The sequence below is a fragment of the Mauremys mutica genome, chromosome 11, assembly GCF_020497125.1.
Source record: "Mauremys mutica isolate MM-2020 ecotype Southern chromosome 11, ASM2049712v1, whole genome shotgun sequence".
NCBI classification, from domain to species: domain Eukaryota; kingdom Metazoa; phylum Chordata; order Testudines; family Geoemydidae; genus Mauremys; species Mauremys mutica.
Window position 1 is genome coordinate 64,358,785 of NC_059082.1, and position 23,894 is coordinate 64,382,678.

The 23,894-nt window shown below is 42.0% G+C and overlaps 2 protein-coding genes across 8 annotated transcripts in view; both read right to left on the bottom strand.

Annotated features, from left to right (window-relative positions):
• The window catches only part of TXNDC11 (thioredoxin domain containing 11), a 105,897-nt gene extending 91,179 nt beyond the window's left edge, over window positions 1-14,718 (bottom strand). Inside the window, exons 1-3 of one of the 4 annotated variants that reach the window (XM_044979404.1) lie at window positions 14,172-14,670; window positions 3,363-3,579; window positions 225-322 (exon numbers count right to left, since the gene is read on the bottom strand). In XM_044979404.1, the coding sequence (XP_044835339.1) occupies window positions 225-322; window positions 3,363-3,579; window positions 14,172-14,323 (467 nt within the window). In that variant the 5' untranslated portion in view covers window positions 14,324-14,670. Of the gene's footprint in view, window positions 1-224; window positions 323-3,362; window positions 3,580-14,171 lie in introns of those variants that run through there. The other 3 variants (XR_006572396.1, XM_044979405.1, XM_044979406.1) reach the window with 3 other exon arrangements.
• A 2,566-nt stretch (window positions 14,719-17,284) lies between these two features.
• The window catches only part of ZC3H7A (zinc finger CCCH-type containing 7A), a 56,171-nt gene continuing 49,561 nt past the window's right edge, over window positions 17,285-23,894 (bottom strand). For all 4 annotated transcript variants that reach the window (XM_044979131.1, XM_044979128.1, XM_044979130.1 and 1 more), the window contains exons 18-23: window positions 23,204-23,337; window positions 22,764-22,869; window positions 21,640-21,748; window positions 20,474-20,607; window positions 19,430-19,593; window positions 17,285-18,232 (exon numbers count right to left, since the gene is read on the bottom strand). In XM_044979131.1, the coding sequence (XP_044835066.1) occupies window positions 18,043-18,232; window positions 19,430-19,593; window positions 20,474-20,607; window positions 21,640-21,748; window positions 22,764-22,869; window positions 23,204-23,337 (837 nt within the window). In that variant the 3' untranslated portion in view covers window positions 17,285-18,042. The remainder of the gene's footprint in view (window positions 18,233-19,429; window positions 19,594-20,473; window positions 20,608-21,639; window positions 21,749-22,763; window positions 22,870-23,203; window positions 23,338-23,894) is intronic.

Below are 23,894 nucleotides of genomic sequence, written 5' to 3' on the forward strand. Positions count from 1 at the left end.
AATTCAGCCATGTACGAAGGGCAGCACAAGGCCTCTGAGTCACTTAAATCCCATTCAGGGCCTGTGGGGGTGTAAATAGTTCACAGGTTTTCTACTGGGCCTCTGCACAGGGATGAACTTCAGCCCGCAGCCCTTGTATTACAAACCGCATTCTTGATATTTCTGTGATGTTCTGTCTACCAGCAATCTAAAATGCAGATAAATCACATTTGTGAAACTCTTACCTCCGATGGTACAAATATATCACAGGAAAATAAAAGAAATGTTTCTGTTTCCTGCATTTCCCCTGGTTCCACCAGCAGTTAACTGCCACAAACAGCACCTGCAGAACAGACCAAAGGTACAAAACACATCACCATGACTTTCTCTACCCTGTGCCGATTAGCTGTTTGCTACAACCTGCTTTCTCCCCTGCCCTCCAAAATCTCTTCATCTCAGGTTCACCCCACAGCTGCCCCTCTCACCCTCTTTTCTATTCCCCTCCACCTTTCCCTGCTACATCCCCTCTCTCTTCACTTTTCTTTCCATTTATCTTATCTTCTCCTAACTAAATCCACACACACACAAAAATAAAATAAAAAAAAACAAAAATCAAGAAACTGACATAACATTATACCCCTTCTCCCACTCTGTCTTTCTCTTGTCTAGTTAGATCAGTGGTCCCCAACCTTTTTGTGGCCAGTAGCACATTCATGTTTTCAGAAGAGTGTGGCGGGTGCCAACAATTTTTCAAGGCTTATTTTGTATGTGTACATTAAATCATACGAAAATCATCATATTTAATATTCTTCCCACTCTGGGTTGAAATAATACGTACGTTGTCTCTTATTTGAACCACTCATTCTGGAGCAAAATAATAAATTGCAAAGCACAAGAAAACAGCAGTATCAGTGCAGGAAGAATACTCACATACAGGGCCGGCTCCAGGCACCAATAGAGCAAGCAGGTGCCTGTGTCAGCACATGCTACGGGGCAGCATTCGCTCCATTCTGCAGAGGCGGAGCGGTTTTGTTTTTGGGGGTTTTTTGGTGGCAGTTCTGGGCAGTGCAGCAAGAAGCCTGAGAGAAGCTGCGCAGCCTGCAACCCCGGAGTACTCTGTCCCCAAGCAGGCGGGGGGCCCTGGCATCTCTCCCCTGCTGGGCACTAGGCGGGCCCCGTGCCTGCCAGGGACAGAGAACACCGGCGCCTGCAGCCCTGGAGTTCTCTGTGCCGGGCAGGCGCGGGGCCGCGGCTTCTCTGCAGCCCCAGAGTTCTCTGTGCCTGGCAGGCACGGGGCCGCGGCTTCTCTTCTTGAAGCCAGAGAGAAGCCACGGGCCCACGCCTGCCAGGGACAGAGAGCACCGGCACCTGCAGCCCTGGAGTTCTCTGTCCCTGGCAGGTGTGGGGCTGCAGCTTCTCTCTGGCTTCTGAAGCTGGGGAGAAGCTGCGGCCCTGCACCTGCCGGGGACAGAGAGCACCTGAGCCTGCAGCCCTGGAGTTCTCTGTCCCTGGCAGGCGCGGGGCCGGAAAAAGCCACAGCCCCGCACCTGCTGGGGACAGAGAAGCCTTTTTCCCCTGCTGAGCACTAGGTGGGTGCCATGGCGCCCGCAGGCACCATGTTGGGGTCCACTGAGTTAGATTGTAAGCTCTTCAGGGCAAAGACTGTTCACTGTGTTTGTACGTTATGCCATTCTTTATTGGTCTTTAAGCACTACTGCAATAAATATGATTAATAATAATAATTAACTGTATCAAATAAAAATTTCAAACATAATTACCAAAATCCAAGACAGATGTGGTATGTGATTTCCTGTTTCTTTTCTGAAAAATGCTGTGCGCTAGTTTTTTACTTCTGTAACTGGTCAAACAACCTGACTGATTCAGAGGCACACCAATTGAAGTTTCCAAAAAGGTGAAATATACTCTTTAAAAAAAACCTATTTCTTAGTGTTTGGAAAGGCAGAAAGGGAATGATCCAAAGCAAGAAGGAACTGGATTTTAGGTATTGATATTGTTTTCAGTTTAAGTAAATTTAGAAATGGTGACTCATTTCTAGACCATTCTGAGCAGAGTAGAAAGGTAGTAATTAAACTTTAAAAAAAAAATAAAAGAAGAAGAAGAAACAGCACTCAACTGGAAGGGAAGCATACGGAAGAAGACATTAGTACATATTAAAAGGTGTTTTGCAGATAACCAACACAATCACTGGCTGGTTTTCAGTCAAGCTGACCAGGCCCTCATCGTGTTTACCTGGTTCTGTTCACTATAGTTAAGGTTAAACAATGTTCTATTTTAAACCACTTCTTTCTTTTCATATGATATTCATTTCAGGAAAAATTCACCTCAGAGCTCAAATTTTCAAGGCTTAGTATGCTGAAAGATTAAACAAATGTCCAAAATCCCTTCCTCATAATGAAACCTCCTTTGTGACTTCTCTAGGGGATAGGAGAACCACACTCTCTCTCCACCATCTTGAAGGCACAGAGGTTGCCTCTAGAAAAATATGCACTTGGGAGATTGTTTCAGTCACACACACACAGGATTAATACCCTTCAGAAAAAGTCTAGAGCACTCTCTCACCCTTCCCCCCCAAAATTAAGGAGCACGTGAGCCCAAAGTTACCAGTTCTACACTACAGGCCTTACAGCAGCACAGCTGTACCACTTCAGCAGTGCTGCTGTAAGCTCTTCTGTGTAGTCAATCTATGCCGACGGGAGAGAGCACTCCTGCTGGCATAATTAAACCACCCACAACGAGTGGCGGTAGCTATGTCTGCGAGAGAGCGTCTCCCACCAACATAACACTAGCCACACCGGCGTTTTTGTTGGTGAAACTTATGTCGGCCAGTGGGGTGTTTTTTTCATATCCCAATAAAAGTTTTGCCAACAAAAGTGCTAGTGTAGACAAAGCCCTAAGTCTGTAGTAATTTGCACTCATTTCCCATACTGTGGCACGAAATCCACTGATAGGAGTTTTAGGATAGCTGTAGACATGAAGTATCCAAAAGCTGGGCAGCACTGTGAAGATAGAGGGACCTCTATATGGATGCCTATCCCGCCAGTGGATCCCATAGGATTCAAGCGTTTCGGAGGTTAGGAGCTGCCGCTTCTGCACAAAGGCAACCCCAGCCCCTTTCAGGAATAATGAGAAAATTCTACTTTTTGAAATTCACACAGTTCCCCTCCTAGAAATGGGAATAACACATATGTGAGAGAATGGGGATCAGGGCTTTTCTGCCTTTAATTTAAAAATTAAGAGGACAGGCTAAACATAAGCATCCAGGTCCCACTGATTTCCCATGCGATGCTCAGAGAAAGGCAGTGTTTGGAAATGGGTGAAGGCCAACTAAGCCATTTTCTAATTAACATCTTTACTGGAATTACCTGGTCTGCCAATCTGCTTGCCACTTGTTCAATTTCTTCCCTTGCTGCAATGGACTGTCCACACCATGGGGCATAGAAAAAATATAGTACAACTTCAGAATCTTGGCGAATGTAATCTGCATAGTCCAGTTGCCCCCGAAAAAGATCAAGGACTGGAGATCTTGAGGAGAAGAAATTAACTGGAACCTTCGCTGCCATTGTTACATCTTTTGCTCGGCTAAGGGAAAGAAAAAGAAAGTACTTAGACAACATAACACAGCAGCAAAAAAAAATATGTAAACATTCCAAAACACTTGTTTACTGAAGCCTAGCAAAGGTTATGCAATGACAAAAATCTTCAAAATTGATGCAAATGACAAAAATTTATATTACCTGGGTTAGTTCTATGACATGTCATAAAACATAGGCTTTACGAAATAAACTCTATCAGACATATTCTTGTGCATTATATTGTAGTGGTAATAGAGGTTAATTCAGCAGTGTGTCAGTGGGCCTCATATCTTTATAGGTTGTTTGGACCTCACAGCCACTTGAGAGAAAATTTGGTTACTTTTTATGAATTTTTTGAGAAATTAAACAAGCAAATATAAAGCTAATTAATTTGGTATACTTCCCTAAGGGCAGGTCCATACTCACCGCGCGGGTCGACGCGGTGAGTTCGACTTCACGGAGTTCGTCTGATGCGATAGTTTGAACTCCGGAAACGCCGCGGTCGACTCCGGTACTCCACCACGGCAAACGGCGGTGGTGGAGTCGACGGGGGAGCCGCGGAGTTCGACCCCGCCGCGTCTGGACGGGTCAGTAGTTCGAATTAGGGTACTTCGAATTCAGCTATGCTATTCCCGTAGCTGAATTTGCGTACCCTAATTCGAACCCCCTTTTTAGTGTGGACCAGGCCTAAGACACTAAACAATGCAATAATCAAATTTAGGTTATAATGGAGATCAGATGAATTAATCAAGGAACTGACAACAGTATAAACTGGTATTAATAACTTACCTGACCAAATTATTGCACAAACACAATCAATAATCAAATTATGAAACCAATATAGCACAGAATGAATCCTAATAGACACAAACCCTTAAATTATCAAAGGAGGAATAGTATCTCTCTTTAGCATGAGAAATAACCAGCATAAGAGGTTTATTTGGAATTCTTCCCTGGCCGCCTCCTGTTTTAACTCTTCTACCTTAGGTGATACGAGAACAAACACTAGTCAAAGTTTTGTGATGTAAAATAAAAGCTATGTCTGTAAAAATATTACAGTTAGCTAGTCTTCTAAGTGTTCAGTATTTCTTTATTCTATATTGTATTATGAAGGAGTAATTCATATGTTTTACTTATTACAACTTTGTATTTTGTAAAATGTTTGCTATAGCTTATTTCATTGCAAACTCAGAACTAATTATTAAAGAGGCCAAAATTCATTCAGGGCAAAACAGACACGTCTCCTTTTAAATGTGAAGGTACTGTCAACACGTCACTGTCTGGGCACAAATCTTATTTAAAGAAAATAACAGCCACCCAGACAAATTCACTTTCTTAAAGAGAACTGGGTTTGACCCAAAATAGCATTTTAAATGGAGTAAAAATGCATAGCAAACAGTTCTCACAAGCAAACAACCAAGCAATCTAATCACATAACTGGGCTCTCTCATCCCTTCCTCTTATATTGACAAATCTCTATTTAAAATGTACATTATACTTTCTCTTATTTTGGATTTATTCTAGCATAAAGTTTATATTGAGCATTGATTAATTTGCAAAACCTTACTTTTATGAGAAGTAAAAAAAAAGAAACACACAAGCAGAATATTAAAGATAAGAAAAAGTGCACTAAAGTTTACTGTCAGCTCATACCTTTAACTAAAGCGGAAAACCTTTTCTATTTATCCCATAATACTTATACTACTTTGTGTTATCCTTGATGATTTGTAAGTTATTCTTTTGATTGCAAGTGTTTCATTTCTAAAAACACACATTCCTCATTAAAACAGTATTAAGGAATTATAAAGTAGAAAATGACATACTCTAGCTAAAAACACAGTACCAAAAATTTTTTGTTACATCTCCTTAGAGTTTTTGTTATTGAAAACTTCAGAAGCTGCTTGAATACACAGATATTTATATTAACATGGGAATTAATTACTGTTCTAATGCAACTAACTCATCATACTTAGAAGATGCAAAAATGGTCCTGAAAGATGGTTTCATATAAGAAGCTACATTTTGGAGAGACTATTTTAATACTAGACTAATAATAACTCAGTAATGCTGATTTAAACCAGCTGTGATTCTATACCTACATGCTTATACTCATTCAAAAAAGCCCTTCAAGTACCCAAATATTTTTGGAACTAAACTGACATTCAGAAAATGGACTGAAGACAAATGTTAGGTATTCAAAGAGATCTTAAAAGCTATTTTTATCAAGACACAGCATTACAAATGTTGACATGAACTGATTAATCCTATTACATAGGCATGAGCCAAAGAAGCGACTGAGTCCAGCACATAAGGCGATAAACCAGTAAAGAAGTGATTAACAACATCTCTTAAGAGATGTGTTAACTTTGAGAAAGTTAACTTTGAGAAAGTGGTTAAAAATTGCCTTCACATCCGTTGCAATTTACAACACAGACGCTAACTCCACACCAGAGGACTAAACACACACAGTGCAGAAAGAGAGAAACGCATTACAGAATGAGAGATGCTCAGAGAAAAAGCAGCAGTACCTGCAGCCCACAGCAAGGAACGGCAAGAACCCAAAAGCCAGGAAGAAAAATTTAACCCTGCAAGATTCCATCACCAACCCTAAAGTTTCGGTTGATGCATGCAATGTTGCATAAATACTGACAAGGCTTAGGTTAACTTTATTACTGAAATGTATTTTATTTCAGTATTGACATATTGTTGGATCGTGACATTTATTACTAGCTTCTTCCGTTAAACTCTGAATACCTGAACACCATATTCTTGGTATTGCTGACCAAGCTAAACCTTTTAATTTAAGATCCTTGGACTGGGTCTTCAGTTGATGTAAATCAGCATAGTTCTACTGACTTCAATAGAGCTATGCTGATTTATAACTAAGGATCTGTCCTCAATTTTAATTAACAACCTGTCACAGATCACTCATTAAATGAAGTGAGGGTTAAAAAGAGATTTTAAATTAAAGTGGCTTGTTTTCAATGATTGAATAAAAGCTCTCCTTTCAATTACTGAATTTCATAGTATTTACCATTGTCTGTTCATAAACTGATCTAGTTGATCTGTGATAAAATAAACAGGATTCACCTACCTTTAAACCAGAGGTGAAAGTAAGCTAGTACGAGCCCCGGGGACCCGGCAGCCGGGCTCCGGCGGGGATTTAAAGGGCCTGGGCTCCCAGCAGCGGCCAGAGCCCTGGGCCCTTTAAATCCCTGCAGGAGCCCTGCCGCCACTACCCCAGAAGTAGCAGGGCTCTGGAGGCGATTTAAAGGGCCTGGGGCTCCCCGCTATGGCAGGAGCACCGGGCCCTTTAAATCCCTGCCCGAGCCCTGCCGCCACTACCCCAGAAGTAGCAGGGCTCCGGAGGCGATGTAAAGGGCGCGGGGCTCCCCGCTGTGGCAGGAGCACCGGGCCCTTTAAATCCCTGCCCGAGCCCTGCCGCCCCAAGGTAGTGGCAGCAGGGCTCCCGCGGTGATTTAAAGGGCCCGGAGCTCCGCTGTGGCTGGAGCCCGGGCTCTTTAATTTTTCCCTGAGCCCCAGGGCTCCCAGCCGCCTCTGCAGCTGGTAGCTCCAGGGTGATTTAAAGGCCCTGGGGCTCCCAGCCAGAGCCCCGGGGCCTTTAAATCTTGAAAGGCCCCATCTCTTCCGGTTGAGGCCACGCCTCTTCCAGTTGAGGCCCTGCCCCCACTCAGGACTCCGGAGTACCAGTAAGTCCTTTAAGTTACTTTCACCCCTGCTTTAAACAATATTTCTTTTCCATCAACACACTATCAGGATTATCTGTGATAAATACACATGGTGGTCCTATTATTTTGTGGGTATATTAACTTCTGCTTTAGCTTTCCTAGAGAAGAATGTTCCCTACAGGGGGGAGGGATAGCTCAGTGATTTGAGCATTGGCCTGTTAAACCCAAGGTTGTGAGTTCAATCCTTGAGGGGGCCATTTAGGGAACTGGGGTAAAAATTTGTCTGGGGATTGGTCCGGCTTTGAGCAGGGGGTTGCACTAGATGACCTCCTGAGGTCCCTTCCAACCCTGATATTCTGTGATTTTACAGGAAGCTGATCTCACTCAGGTAGAAGATGCAATCTCTTATTAGAAACTGTCCACAAGAGAGAAATAACAAAAGAGATAGCAGTGGAACTGAACACACTGTTTTAGGTTGTTGTTTTTCTGATAGAATAAATAGTTTCTGGACAGTAGTTATTAATGCTATCACATATAGCACCCAGATCCTGCAAAAACTGCATATGCTCAACTTTACTACTGTGCATACCCAGACTGTTCACGGTCATAAAATGAAGTACGTTTGTAAGTATTTGCAAGATTGTGGCCTAGATTCTTACTGTACTGTAAGAATTCTCAGGGTCAGATTCTCTCTCTTTTACATTGGCTTAAATGCAAAATAAATGTATTGAGTTACTACAGATTTACACTGGTATAAATGAGATCGGAATCTGGCCTGTAAAGTTGTCTTTCTTGCCTAAGTCATGGTATCCCCTAATCTATAGTAAGAGCCTGGGGAGGGATGCACATCTAATATCATGATGAAAAACAATTATTAGTAATTAAGTCTAGCTGTTCTTTGTTTCTCCAGACCACAATTTTAGTAACCCTGGAACAAAATTATTTTGCCCTCAACACACTAACATGCATAAAAAACTCTTTTCATGATCACAACTGCTCTGCAAAAATGTTGAGTTTTTTTAGTACTTCAAGACTACACTCACTTTGATTTGTCAAAAGTGTATGAATGGTTCTGCCTGCTTTTATGTAACAGATCCTAAATTTTCTGGGCAGGACTGTGGCTCTTCACTCATTTGTACACACTATTGGAGTTCAACATTTAGTAATAATCCTCAGTAAAATATTCTAAAGTTATGGGAATCCTAAATTTTTATTTAAAAGAAAGTTTTAGGCTTTAGAATTCCAAAAGTTTTGGAATTTTAAACAAGAACTTTACAAAATTCAGATTAATGGCCACATATAAGAATCTAAATAGAAGATGCTTTACTATGAAACATATTAACTGATAAGATTTCTCTCTTCAAATGGGGTGCAGGAAAGGTTTTAAACTGTGAGACAATTTTAAATTTAACTAACAAAGGAATAATATTTGGCCAGCCTCCAATTGAGGGTGGGGGAGAACGAGTAATTAAAAAAAAAAATCAATGAAGGAAGTTATGGTCCGGCAGCTTTTATATTGATTTTCTCTAACGTAATGCCTCATGGGCTTCTGAATACATAGCAAAGTAACTTCTATTTGCTCTCAATTTTAACCATTTCCAAACTACTACAGGGAAAAGGAGAGCCAGGATCCACAACCATTTCTGCATCAAAAGGATAACAATAAATGTTAGTACCAATGTGAGGCGGTAAGTGAATGGCTGGACCTGAACAAGCATAGATTATACATTTATAATAAGCATGAGGTATATGGAGGAACATTAGATGAACTGTTACACAAACATCAGCCCATAAAAATCAGTTTTAACTGTTTATTTAAAGGTCCATTTTATCCACCTAATATCTATAGTCTTACATTTAGACTTTAATCCTGAAAACACGCACGTGATTAACTTTACTGCCACGTGTACTCCAACTGAGTTCAACAGAACTACTCCTGGCAGTAAAGGTAAGCACACAAGTATTTCCAGGATCAAGGCTAAACTTGGACTGTAAACTCTTCAGAGTAGTATATGTTGTCCAGTGCCTAGAACAATGCGGCCCTCCTCTCTAGGCACTAAAGAATTTTTTTTTAAATCATAGGTAAAGGTTGACACCACTGTCACTCTCTTTTTTACCCTGCCTTTCTCCTAACTTCCAAATGACCACTGCAGCAGCATTGGAGGACTATGCTGGTACTTCTACTTTTGTGGTTAACACCTCCTTAGCAGAGTTGTACTGAGAAACTAATTCGAATTAGTAAAACCACCCACTTTTTTTCTCCAACAACCCCATATCCGAGAATCCTTTGTCCTGTTTCAGTACAAAAACCAGCACTATGTTCTAACCCATTATTTTTAATCTTTGTTTGTCATATGTGACCAAAGTTGGCATTCATATTCAGTATAGCTGTTGTACAATATATTTTAAAATACAATTTCTACATTAGTACTGACCATCTCATGACTTGCATACCCTCTAAAGCAAGTATATACATATATATATTCCATGTATACAAAAATACATGAAAAGAACATTATTTAAGTTGCATAGTCAAGCACTCAAAGATTAGGAAATACCAGACTTATACTTGTCTGTGCAACTTTAATTCATCCTTGTGCACCCAACCGCTGCACTGACTGAAACACAGTCCTGTGGAAAAAATAGCATGCGAAGCTATAATTAAAGACCGTACCATAAAACATCAACAAAAGGGAACAGATTCAAGATTACCCAGAAATCTGACATTTCCTAATTTCTGAATGCTTAATTTTGCATCCTAAGTAACATTCTATTAATGTAGTTTTTCATTTGCGATTTCCTAGGTTTGAGGCACTTGGGTGTTTTTTAAATGAATAAAGGTAAAAACAAGTTCACGTGCAACTGTGACAATCTCCCCACCACGCATCAGCCAGAGGATTTGAAAGGTGTGCCTGCAGTGCTGCAGCACAGATTGCTACCACTTGAGCTACAAGACCAGGTACTATAGCTGGCACCAGCAGAAGGGGATAGACTGCTGTGTCCAGGTGCTGGTTCCAGGGGAGCCTAGCTGAGGTCTCCTCCCTCCACCTTTCACACCAATGGTCGTGGGGGAAACTGTTGTGCCACGTGGCATCCCCAGCCATGTGCTGGGTCCAGGAATGGTTGGAGGGAGCCCACCCAGCTCTCTCTTTCTACCCTATTACTGGAGGCGGTAGGAGGTTCCTGCTATTTGTAATGCCCCAAGAGGGGAACATGTGCCATGTATTGGGCTAAGGTTGTGAGAGGGAGAGAAGACGAGCCCGGCTCGTTCTTTCTCTCTACCCTGCTACAGCAGCTCCAGATGTTCCCAGATGTTTTCAGAACAGTGTGTGGTGGGCCATGCTTAGAATAATTTTTTTTAGTTATTCTTTTGGCATGCTGCCAAAGTCTTCCTAAGAGGGCAAGAGAAAATAAATGGTTATTTTTAATAGTTTATCTCTCAACAAAAGCTTAACAGAATTTCAAAGGACAAAAATGGCACTTCTGTACCCACAGGGCTATCTGCCTGCTGAACGTCAAAGGTCTGCTGCAAACAATGGAGGTCTGAAGCTTCTCAGAAGGTAAAGGTCGCAAGACAGGTGATACACAACTTAAATATAGGTGTCACTGCCAGCTTCCTGTACAGTAAATTTAAATTCTACAGCTATTTACAAAGGTTTTCTCTGCAGCCAGAGAGCTATAAATATTTTTGTTTTTAATTGAAAGTCTAAGTTCTGAGAAAAAATGTTTACAACCTGTAACTCCAGAAAGTAGCTTTGAGACCTATCTTGAGACCATGACCCCCCCAAGGCTGAGAACCATTGCACTATGGCAAGCATCAGAAGAGGCATCTGTGCACTCTTCCTTGAGAAACTGTCCTATGGGTAGGGCCCTACCAAATTCACAGTCCATTTTGGTCCATTTCATGGTCATAGGAACTTAAAAACAGTAAATGTCATGATTGCAGCTATTTAAATCTGAAATTTCACTGTGTTGTAATTGAAGGGGTCCTGACCCAAAAAGGAGTTGTGGGGGGTCACAAAGTTATTGTAGGAGGGTTGCAGTACTGGTACGCTTACTTCTGCCGTGCTGGCAGCATTGCCGTCAGAGCTGGGCAGCTGGGGAACGGCGGCTTCTGGCCGGGAACCCAGCTCTGAAGGCAGAGCCACCGCCAGCAGCAGTGTAGAAGTAAGGATGGCCTGGTATGGTATTGCATTGCCACCCTTACTTCTGCACTGCTGCTGGTGGGGCTCCGCCTTCAGAGCTGGGCACCCAGCCACCAGCCTCCACTCTCCGGCCACCAGCTCTGAAGGCAGCAGTGAAGAAGTAAGGGTGGCCTGGTATGGTTTTGCCACCCTTGCTTCTGTGCTGCTGCTGGTGGGGCACCATCTTCGGAGCTAAGTACCCGGCCACCAACCGCCGTTCTCCGGCCACCAGCCACCACTCTCCAGTCACCCAGCTCTGAAGGCAGTGCAGAAGTAAGGGCAGCCCCCCTAAAATAACCTTGTGACCCCCCTGCAATTCCCTTTTGGATCAAAACCCCCAATTTGAGAAATGCTGGTCTCCCGCATAGTATAGGGTAAAAGTACACAAAAGACCAGATTTCATGGTGGGCCAGATTTCACGGTCCATGACGTATTTTTCATGGCTGTGAATTTGATAGGGCCCTACCAATAGGGGAATTTAAAAAAAAAACAAAAAACCTGAGGCAGGGTAACAGTGGTGGGCATGAAATATACTACCCCCATGCAATTTTAACCCTCAGAGACAGTGAGCAAAAGCAGTCACCATCTGACTGTTTGTTGTCCTATGAGTAAAAAAAGAAGTTAGAAGTCTCAGTCCACTGTCTATTGATCTGAAAGTCTTCATCATCAAAACCATGATCACAGTTAGTACCAGCTGGCAACTTCTTAGAAAAGAAACGAGAGAGTAAACAGACATGGAAAAACTACCATCTTAACATTAGAGGTCCAGGTTGAGACCTCCAGGTCAAATTTAAAGTACGTTGGGAGAGATGTAAGGAATACTCTACGGTGCCACTGTCTGTGTTGTTCTCTGTAGAGAACACTACAGTTTCTGGCACTGTAAAGGCTGTAACTTTCCCATGTATCAATTTAAACACAAATAATTTTTTAATGGAAGTCACATTTACATTATTTGAACACTTTTTTGCACTCTCTTTTCTGGTAACAGCATAATAAAATTACCTCCCTGCCGTTAGTTTATATATTTAAATAGATATTAGTAGGAAAGGTCAAAACGTCTAAATATGTTTATAGAGCATGAAGAAATAAAAACCAAAGCAAGTTCTTCTGAGATTGCATTTTTAGCTTCCAAACAAAATTTTAACCATACACAGCAAGATGAAAGCTACATGCACACACAAGGAACATATGTTACCACAAAGATCAAACATGAAGCAAAACTAATTGCATCTAAATCTCCATTACATGTCAAAAGTAGTTAAATAAACTTTGCACTAATCAGGCTTGGACTGAACTTTCTCTCCACAGTGTTGCATAATATGGTACATCGGAGTAGGCAGCCTATGGCACGCGTGCCAAAGGCAGCACGCAAGCTGATTTTCAGTGGCACTCACAGTGCCCAGGTCCTGGCCACCAGTCGGGGGAGGGGGCACTCTGCATTTTAATTTAATTTTAAATGAAGCTTCTTAAACATTTTAAAAACCTTATTTATTTGCATACAACGAAGTTTAGTTATATATTATAGACATACAGAAAGAGACCTTCTAAAAACGTTAAAATGTATTACTGGCACACAAAACCTTAAATTAAAGTGAATAAATGGAGACTTGGCAAACCACTTCTGAAAGGCTGCCGACCCCTGTGGTACATCACAGGGGCTTTTACACCTTCCTCTGAAACCTGGGGTACTGGTCATTGTCAAAGATGGGATACTGGACCACAAGGATTATAGATCTGTTCTCATAGAGCAGTTCCTATGGGACAGAGCTATTAAAACTCATTTTGATTAAATGAATGCATTCAGTCCCTGTGGATAGCAGAAGAATGACATTAAAGCAGCCAGGTTGCTGTACAGAGGAGAGAAACAGCTTCTTAGGGCTAGTCTACACTTACCGCGCGGGTCGACGCGGTGAGTTCGACTTTCCGGAGTTCGAACTATCGCGTCTGATCTAGACGCGATAGTTCGAACTCCGGAAGCGCTAGTTCGAACTCCGGTACTCCACCTCGGCAGCTGGAGTTAGCAGAGTCGACCTTGGAGCCGCGGAGTTCGGTTCCGCGGCGTCTGGACGGGTACGTAGTTCGAACTAGGGTAGTTCGAATTCAGCTACGCTATTCACGTAGCTGAATTTGCGTACCCTAGTTCGACCCCCATTCTTAGTGTAGACCTGCCCTCAGTATCCCCTTTAGGGAAGCGTGTGTTCCTAACACAATTCTTTATTAAGACATGCTGCATGCTATGAAAATGTTTGAGAACCCCTGTATTAGGGAATCATTGGTGCCTGTCAGTGTCCTAGCACAGTCAACTCCAATGTCCTTCCAGTGCAAGATCTGAGCCTGAGGGACGACCCAGGTCCTCCATTAGGTACCTTTGGGTGCACACCAGTACTACTGGGGCTGCTTAGAAATCCCAATATATTCCACTGAGGGCCTCGAGGTATATGTCAGTCCCCTGAGAACAGCTCAGAGCCTCCCAACTCTGCATACTAAGGCCCCGTGGGGTGCATGTGCCCACAGGAGCCCTCAGCACCCCCCATGTTCTCCTGGCGAGGTTCCCCGGGGTGCATGCCAGTGCCCAGGAGCCCCCAACACCTCCACCTTCTCCCAGCCAGGCGTCCGGGGGTGCACGCCAGCGCCCAGGGGAGCCCATAGCACCAGTGCCGGAAGCCCCCGGCCCGCCCCATGAAGCCCCCTTGCGAATCTCCGCGGCCGGGGAGAGGCCCGGTTACCTGCAGGTGACTTTGAGGGTGACCAGGAGGGCGCAGCCCAGCACGATAGCAGCTCCGCACACCAGCTCGGGTCTCCGGGACATCTGGGCAGCACGGGGCCGGGGCCGGGGCCCAGGGGCAGCGGAGTGGCCGGAGCCTCCGCATAACGACATCACCTCCCAGCCCGGGGCGGGGAGGGGCGGACGGGCGAGGCCGGGCCGCTGGCGCTCGCACACGTCTCCCTACCCCCGGCCTGTCAGGGGCTCCTGGGGCGGGACGGCTGGGGGCGGCTGCCGCACACAAGCGAACCCAACGCCGCCACGTCTCCTCGCCCGCCCCGGCCCCCAGAGCAGGCGCACGCAGGCCCGGCCCCGCGCTGCGGGAAGCGCCTGGCTGAGGCCTGCCCGCAGCCAAGCGCAGCGCCTGGGAGGCTGCGCCTGAACCGCTGAGAGAGCGCGGGGGAGGGAGCCTCACGGCCCCAGCTGAGGCCTCCTCGGTCAATAGAAATGGATGGGGAAGGTCGGGTGTTAGGAGCGCGCCGGGGGCTGCATGAGGGGTACGTCGCCGCAGAACCCAGGCTCCCAGCCCGTGCCCGCGGTCCCAGCGAGGCCCAGGAGAAGTGGGCGATACACGCCTCCTTCCCGTTTAACAAAGGTCAAAGCAGGACCGCCCCTCCAGGAGAGCTGCGAGGTGTGTGGACAGGGTTTGCAGCCGGTAGGTGCTGGAACTAGTGCTCCACCATTCCTGGACATGAAGTGGTTTCCATCATATAAAGGGTTTACAGTTTGGTTCAATGGCTCTCAGCACCCCTCACTACAAAAATTGTCCCAGCACCCCTGCTGCTGCATGAAACGCCAACCAAACCCTTGTTTTCTTGCATTGTTTCTAAACATAAGCCAAACGTATAACCTCTGTGGTTGTGACGCTACCCTTCCCAAGCATGAACCCATTGGTACATGGGCCAGGTTGAGTGTCCTCTGAATCTTCAGCCAGCTCCGGTGCCTGATCCTTTTCCACAGCCATTATTTAGTCCTCTGTGAGCGACAATGTGGGAAAAGTGGAGACCATTTTTTTGTATTGGTATCAGCATAGTAGATGTTTGCTAAATTTTCAAGTCCTCTTTGTTTCATTCTTGTAAGTATATTACAGGTTTAATAAATCCGAGACAAGTGAAAAGAATCTAACCACACCCTTCTGTGAAGTGTTTACCCATTTGAGTACTGTCCACAAAAATGAACTCATGCTATGTTTAAGGAAGGTTGGAGGCTTTTAACAGTAAAGGGGTTTGGTTTATACAACCTTGTTTCATGTGATTTTTCTTATCCAAGGTAACTTACAATAAAAGAAACAGCTTATTGATGTCCTATTAGGTTTCACAGCTAAAGGACCCTTCCCCAGCCTATAGGGAGGATTCACTGAGCCAAGGACTCTGAAATAATTAGGGGGGACAACAGGAAAAAAAAAAGACGACAGGTGTGAAGTTCAGAGGATCAAAAGTAGGAAACTGGAAGGGGACACCGAGCAGAGAACACTGGGCAGCGCCCACTGCTCCTCCAAGGTGTCAAGGGAGCTGGCAGATGCCCCCCAGAGGAACTCTGCCCAGATAGGTGAACGGAGGATCGGAAATAGGCCCCACAGTTGCAGAAAAACCCCTCAGCCAACATCCTCTCCCTGGTATTGTAGACGGCCACTTTGGCCATCACTAGGAGGAGGTTGACAAAGAGGTCCCGTGGCTTTGTGGGGCCATGGATAGGGTGTGCATATATGAGAAGGTGGGGAGAGAAGTGTAGGCAAAAATGCAACAGTAGGTCTAGAAGGAGCTGGAAAAGGGGCTTCAACATGGCACACTCAAGGTAAACATGTCCCAGGGTCTCCCTCACACAGCAAAAGGGACAAGTATCGAGAACGGGTGAACTGCGCCACCTGAAGAAGTCAACTAATATGCCCAGTGGACTATGTGACCAAGGTGGAATATAAGCTGGCCCACCAGGGTTCCTCACCCTCAATACGTGGCAATAGGTCCTGCTACTTACTATCAGGGCAGGACACAAGGGTGAGGAAATGGAGCGTATGGAGCACAAGCATGTACAGATGTGCCCTTGGCATGGTTCAAATGCAAACCAGCTGCAGGTTGCCCTGCTGGATCAAGTTATGTGGGTAGGAAGGCCGAAGGGGCTCACGGGGCAAGGACCCTATGCAGAGACCTATGCAAGGGCTTATGTTCTATTTTTAAAGGTATCATCTGAATCCACTGTGCTTTTATTTCATGGACCACAAGGGACAGATCAATATCCAGGCTTGTTTTTAGTGTGCAAGTACTTGAACGTGCTGATTTTGCATAATGTAAAATGTATGGAACTAAACTATGGCCTGAATTCCAGTAATCACATTCAAACCATTGAAATAATTCTTAAAAGCTTTCCCAGTGGAAACAGATGACCCAATAAAGGAGCAAATTAAAAAGCAAGTGGGTTTTTTGGGGGGAGTGGGATTAAGAAAAGCACAAATGAATGTCAGGAATGAAGCAGGCAGACAGATCTGCAGTAAAGACAAAATGCAGTAAGAAAAGAAAGATTTCATAGTTCTGACCCAGAGGGTAACCTTGTTCAGAAGTGACATTTCAGAGCGAAGTATAACTCTTTTGGTCTTTCACTGCTGGATGGGGCCTATCTCTGAAGTGGGTTGTGAAGTATGATTCACTTGGGAGTGGGGGGAGAGAAAAAGAGAGGGGAAGAGAGATAGTCCCCAATACAAGAGGCTGGGAACCATATGCTTCTAATACAAAACTTGATAGCACTTTGTCCCATTCCTCTGGGGGTGGACACTTAAAAATAATCTGCTAAAGCAAGCTTTACTGCTTTATTTTTAAAATGTACTTTCTGATCTAATCAGTGTTGCCCAATGTGCGGTATAAGTGACCGCACTTTTCTACCAGTGTAGAAAACCTATTCCTAACATTTGACCTTTTTGGGTTGTCAGAAGCAGTTCCAAAGCAAACTATTCTAAGAAATCAGCTATAACTTGAAGATAAACTAAACATAATTGTTTAGATTTAGTTGCTCAAAGGGTTTTTCTAATAGGCGAGTAACTGTTTCATGCAAAATAGAAGTCAATCAGAAGCAACATGCAGAAAGTAGCTTTATGTAAAGTTATCTTTATTACAGGTAACATTGGTTCATACAATACACAATACTGACATACAAGTGTAATCTTTCAAAATCATCATTTAAACAGCAAAGACCAAGAAACAGAATTTTAAACTACTTGATTTTCAAAAAAAAAAAAAAATATATCAATACATTTTTCTCCCAAGATCCTTTTCAGTAAATTATATTGAAATATACAAATAGAGAAAAAATACCCCATTCAACATATATTGTAGTTAAATGGTTATTTTGCTTAAAATCCTTTTTAATAAGAAAATCCTCTTTAACAACCTACATAGAGATAAATAGCAAAGTTTTGTTTTAAAGAAATCTTCATTAAAACATTTAAAGAATTTTCATCCATAATTTTCTTCTTAGCCCAAAACACCCAGTGTGTTTTGTAATTTTACCATAAAGTTTTCATCTGAAGGACCAACAGTAGGGGGGCTTCCTACACATTATAACCCCTCCCTCCTCCTTCGCCTCTTTCATAACGTTCTGTCCAACAGAAGGCGAATAAGCATGTAATACTTTATATCTTTTTTTATTACTTCACCATTCTGTTTCATGAGAGCACAGACAGGTCTTCTGAATCCCCCTACATCTACTATATTTTGCTGTTCGGGAGGAACAATATATGCCAATATAAGCAGAAAACCTGCTGCTTTTCTGTCACGTGCTTTTGATTACTGTCAAATTTTCTGGTTTATGCTTCCATAAGGTAACATGAATGCATCATTTTAGTATTAGTTTAAATCTTTAAACAAAAAACTATATTTTCCAAAGTCATTATCATTTGGAGCAATCAAATGGTCTTTTCTTGCTTTGCTGAGCTTCATTCTTAGAACATCTCTTCGTTCTTCCCATTCACGGAGCTCAGCATTTCCATGTGCAAATTTACAGCTGTTTCCTTCAATGCAAGTACCAGCCATATATCTGTTAAAAAATTAAATTGGTGTGTTATAGTTTTCACAAAAAGTATCACAAATGGACTATCTGATTTTAAAAGGTCGTAAATATTTTCTACTAGCCATGTTTTTCATATAATTAGACCTTTATTAAAGCAGCACAAATTCTCTAGGAGAGAGATTTTTTTCTCTCTAAAATGAGGATGCATCAGTTAAGTTTACCCTCTTTAATAGTCTTTGAGAACCAGGTAAGGAAAAAAAAAGTCTTTGGAGGACAGGAGCCAAAGCTCTGGCCTTCCATCCCTCGTTTCTCCACTTTGCCCAAACACACCCTCTTCCAAAAAAATATTAACCTATCAATTAAATTCAGTTTGTTCCAAAAATCATTAGAATCCCTGTCTGTGACAACCACTAGTTTTTCTCTTTATCAATAAAATGAAGATTTTAATATTGCCACAGAAAATGCCTGCACTCTGGAGCTCCAACCTTAGATCCCAGACTCCAAAGCCAACCAGACTTGCTCCACTGATTTAAAGCATGTTAACTCGTCCACCTGAGGCCAAGTGGCTTGTGTGCAAAGGCTCTGTCCTCCAAGACTGGAATACAAGACAGATTAGTAGAGTCTACTAACCAGCGTTGAGAAAGCCAGCAGGCCAGTTTGGTGTGTAGGGCCCTTTGGAACATACCTGAATTTCACAGATAGCTTCCAGTGACAGTATTTTCTGTGACAAGTGAATATCTGATTTGCAAAGAACACCCCCATAATTTCAAGATACTTTGTTACAAGGAAAATATAGAGGTATATTTATAACACTTTATTTATAACATTGTTTAAAGAATAGCATTGGTACAAAGTTTTATGCTAACACAAAAAGGCTTGAACCTTTCCACTTGGCTCCACATCTGGCACTCAAAGCCAAACCTTCTCACCACACATTAAAATACACTAAATATCTGGTCACTCAGATATTCATGTTAAAATATTGATATTTAACTGTTTGCTTTGCATAAGATTTCAAGAATGCATACACTAATAGAGTGGGTGTCATAAAAAAAAAATCAATGTTCACCATCTCAGGTAACTGCAAATATTTGCTATCTATATCTATATAGAGCAAATGAATAATATTATATATATATATATATATATATATATGCGCCTATATTTGCTATAGCACAATTGTGAGTGAGCAACTTTGACATCTCAAATATAAATGCTACATACCTTTCACAAATGTTAAAATATCCAGTTGGAAACCGATGCTGCCAACAGTTTTGATCATCCTCAGTGTGGAATACCTTCTCCTTATGCTTTTCTGAAGAGATGTGACCTTGCCATTGTTTCTCACTATTACAGTTCTTTCCGCACATCCAGCAGTGAAAGTCCACCTGGTTTACACACATTAAAAAAATTTAAGAAAAATCAATACTTCATGCATAGAACTGCTCCTTAACACAGTTTAATATCGGATTAGGTAAAGAAACAATTAGGCCTGGTCTACACTGGGTGTGTGTGTGGGGGGGGAAATATCGATCTAAGTTCCGCAACTTTAGCTACGTGAATAACGTAGCTGAAGTTGATGTACTTAGATCGACTTACCATAGTGTCTACTCACTGCAGTGAGTCGACTGCTGCCGCTCTCCCATCGACTTTGCCTGCGCCTCTCGCTGAGCTGGAGTACAGGAGTTGACGGGAGAGCGCTTGGGGATCGATTTATCGCGTCTAGCCTACACGTGATAAATCGATCCCCACTGGATTGATTGCTGCCTGCCGGTAGTGAAGACATACCCTTATAGGCTAATATACAGTAACAATTTTCAAGTCTGTTTATATGGAGTCATCAGCTGAGGTTTTTGACCCCTTCCCCAGGCTCTGTAGATTCTGAAGAGCAGCACTAATGTCGGTCCACAGCATGACTCCACGTTAGCTAACTACAAGCATTTCAGAGACACAAGATAGGTGTGGTAATATCTTTCATTGGACCAACTTCTGTTAGTGAGAAAGAGCAGCTTTTGAGCTTACACAGAGCTCTTCTTCAGGAGAAGGAAGAGCTCTGTGTAAGCTCGTCTCTCGCACCAAACAGAAGTTGGTCCAATGAAAGATATTACCTCACCCACCTTGTGTCTCTAGTATCCTGGGACTGACATGGCCACAACACTGCATACCAGGATTTCAGTGACTGTTGTATGAGCAAGGAACACAGTATTTGGTATTAAGTGCAAAAAAAATTCCAGAGTTTAGGATAATTACTAAACTTGCATTACTTACTGTAACTTCAGCATAGTCAGTTGGCATATGAATTTGCTTCCCATTTTCTTTGTTTGCTTGAGTAGCTGTATCTTCTCCTTTTTCTGGTTTTTGACTCTTTAGCCACATTTCATACAACTGCTCCATGTCTTGAACTAACAAGAGCAGAAGCTAAAATAAGTATTCAGCAATTAAGGCAAGAGTGAGTACAATACGTAACTGAGTTTGCAGACATAATTTGGAAATAAGACACAGATCTCTTTAGGCCCCATTTAGTATAAGCAGAAAAAGGAAGGACAAATTGCAGACCTGAAGGGAGGAGAGAGAGACAGTAGCTAATAATGAGAGCTATGTGAATCTTTGGCCTCTTAGCCTGACCCACTTTCTTCCAAGACACCTAGGTAGGGGAAATTAAGATTTACCTAATATGAGTAGCAAATATTTATATTAGCTATCACCCAAGTCCCCAATTGCAATTGGGCCCCATTATGCTGATCTGTGATTTTATCATTAATCCTGTTATTAGAGCTAGTCAAATGCATTACAAATACATTTCCTGATATTTATCCTGTCGTCTCATTTGCAAATCAATGTTAGTATCAGTTAAGTTATTCAATCTTTGTTCTTTGCGATCAGTCACATGGTATTATTTCTCCCTAATAACCTTCCTGATTGGACAACAAATGTAAAACCCAAGCAAGAATAGTGAATACTCTTGATTCCATTTGAACACTGGTACTTTTGCAGCCAGCCAGCCCCCTATATACAAACAAAACCCAATTTGCAAAAATGATAAATACAAATACAGCTGATCTGAACAGGAATTTGGTACACTCATAAATGGTTGAAAATGGTGTTTTTGCATTCAACTAACTCTTCTACTTACTCAAAAATCTTCCAAGCTAAAAACTGCACTGACAGTAATTACTAATTTCAGACACATAATGGGTCACCTGGTATTTATATGAATCTATATTAAAATGGTGTTATTATGTATAAGACACTAATTTTGTATAATGAGAGGCAGGTTGGGTTTACTTGAAGAAAAATCTACCCGCTAGATTGCCTAGGGAAGGCTAGAGGAAAACTGACTGAGAGGTACTTATTGTAGGAGAGAGATGAAAACAAGAGAAAACCCAGGATTTACAGCATGTATGTGTTTAATACCCTTACACATTTTTACTTACTACTATTCTCTTTCATATAGGTCCACATCTCTCTCTCCTCAGGACTGTGAGCAAAGGAGCAGTTTCCAACATATTGACATTTCTTGCCTGAAGCAATATGATTGCACAACTAGATATGAATAAAAAATATATATATATCTTTTAGGCATATGTTGAGTGATGATGGGTGATGAAAGATCTTTGTAGCTTTACTTCAGGCACATCAGCATTCTGATAAGCAGACAAGCTACTACTATTATAACTCAAATAAATAGTTGTCTTCCAAATAAGCTGTCAGAGCAGTGGTTCTCAACCTGTAGCCCACAGGCCACTTGTGGCCCAATCAGCACACAGCTGTGGACCATGTGACATCCTCAGGGCCATACAGGTAGTATTGGATGCAGCCCATATAACATACTGATCTTATCTAGTCTTAAAAACACCTTATGAAGCACTCGTTACAGAAGGGCTCATCAGTCTGCAAAGCTAGCAGAAAATATAGGTTGGATGCAGACAGTTAGGACTTAGAAATCACACCATGATTAGAACATAACATTTTAGGTTTGTGCTGTATTTGTATTATACAGGAATTCAAATTTTTACTTTTGACAGTACTCCAAAACTGTAAGGTAAAATTTACGCATTACATTATTAGCTGGATGCCTCCCATTCACTGTAATAAATCACACAATGCTCTTTGAAAACAAACAGAGTCCTTTTGAAGTAATGAGTTGTCAGAACCCAGGAAGCAGGATTTTGCAAACTCATCTTGACAACTGCACAAGACGAAATGAAATTCTAGGTCTCTTCCAATATTGTATGGAGTGTGTCTCACTCTCAAGCTATTATTCACTCTTTTGATTAGGGTTTTATGAGAACTATATACATATTTTACAGACTTCAAATGAGATTACTTAATACTTTATATTAATACCTTCTATACTTTTATTACTGAAGTTTCACTGACTTGGAGGAGCTTCAGCAATAAAAAATGAGCTCAGTCCTTTCTAGCACCTGGATGTGCAGCTGCTCCCACTGATTTCAGACATTTCACACCCAGTGGCTGCAGAAATCGTGCCCTTTACTAGTATTTTCCAGTGACTTAAGTGTCTTAATTAAAAAGATCGTTTTAGATAAACAAATACATCAAACTGCGAAGGCACTTGTTTCTTCGTGGGAAGAGGGCGAATGGTCATCCACTTCTTACGTTCATTAGACATCACCAGCACCACACGACGATCTTTGGTCCATCTAAGGAATATGGAAGCATTCAAATACATAGAATACATCTACATAGCATACTATTTGTCAATAGTAAAGATAATGATTGGACCTAAAGAGCCCCAAAGCCATATGTTTTAATGCAATTTATTTAAAGTCTCAAACACCCGTCATGGTTGGGAGTTAAAGGAAAAATAAAGTCAGTATAAACTGCCAACTGAAGTGTGTAACATGCATTTTTTATTCTTGATTATTAACACACTTTAAAGTCTTCAGCCTTTCAGCCCAAGTATAGATCACCCGAAAGATTTTACACAATGGTTTACTGAGAGACATTATGTATTTGAAGTTATCTGTTACTCACGGGTGTCTTGCTTTTGCACTACAGTATTTTTTGTTTTTGTCTGGCTCGCTAACTTGACCATTTCTCCAGCACTGGGCACACACAAACTTCATTTTCAAATTTAGAGATCCATGCTTCATTTGGTTGCCAAGAATCTTAAATTAAAAAAAAAATTAAAATGGTGATTTGCATCTGCAGAGAAATCCATACATAAATCATTAAGTACCCCCGAAGATAAGAAAGGGTTATAAAATATTTCTAGATGTGTTATATACTAGAAAGCTTATAAGTACATCAAAAAAGACCTAGATTTGCAATCTTGAAAACTAGAAGTTTCTGTTAATGACAGCATGTTAGTTAATTTTGTTTAGGTTGTATAAATGCACCCAGAGTTTGTGGCAATGGGCATACAATGTGCCGTATAAACAAAATGTAAATGAGAACAAACTATTAAAAAAGGATTTATGCTAGATCCTCAGCTGAAGAAAGAATGTGAAAGAATACATTTTTGAAGGTTTATATTCTGTTTATGACAAAATAAGCAAAGTGGAAAAAAGTAACTGCACATGTGTAACGAGAAATCTGGGATTAGAATATCTGAAGTATCCAGAAAGCTTAATTTTTTTTTAAAAAGGGTGGGGGGGAACAAAAGGGAATAATTTGGGGCATATACTCGGGACAACCATTTTGTGATATAAACTAACAGTTAAAT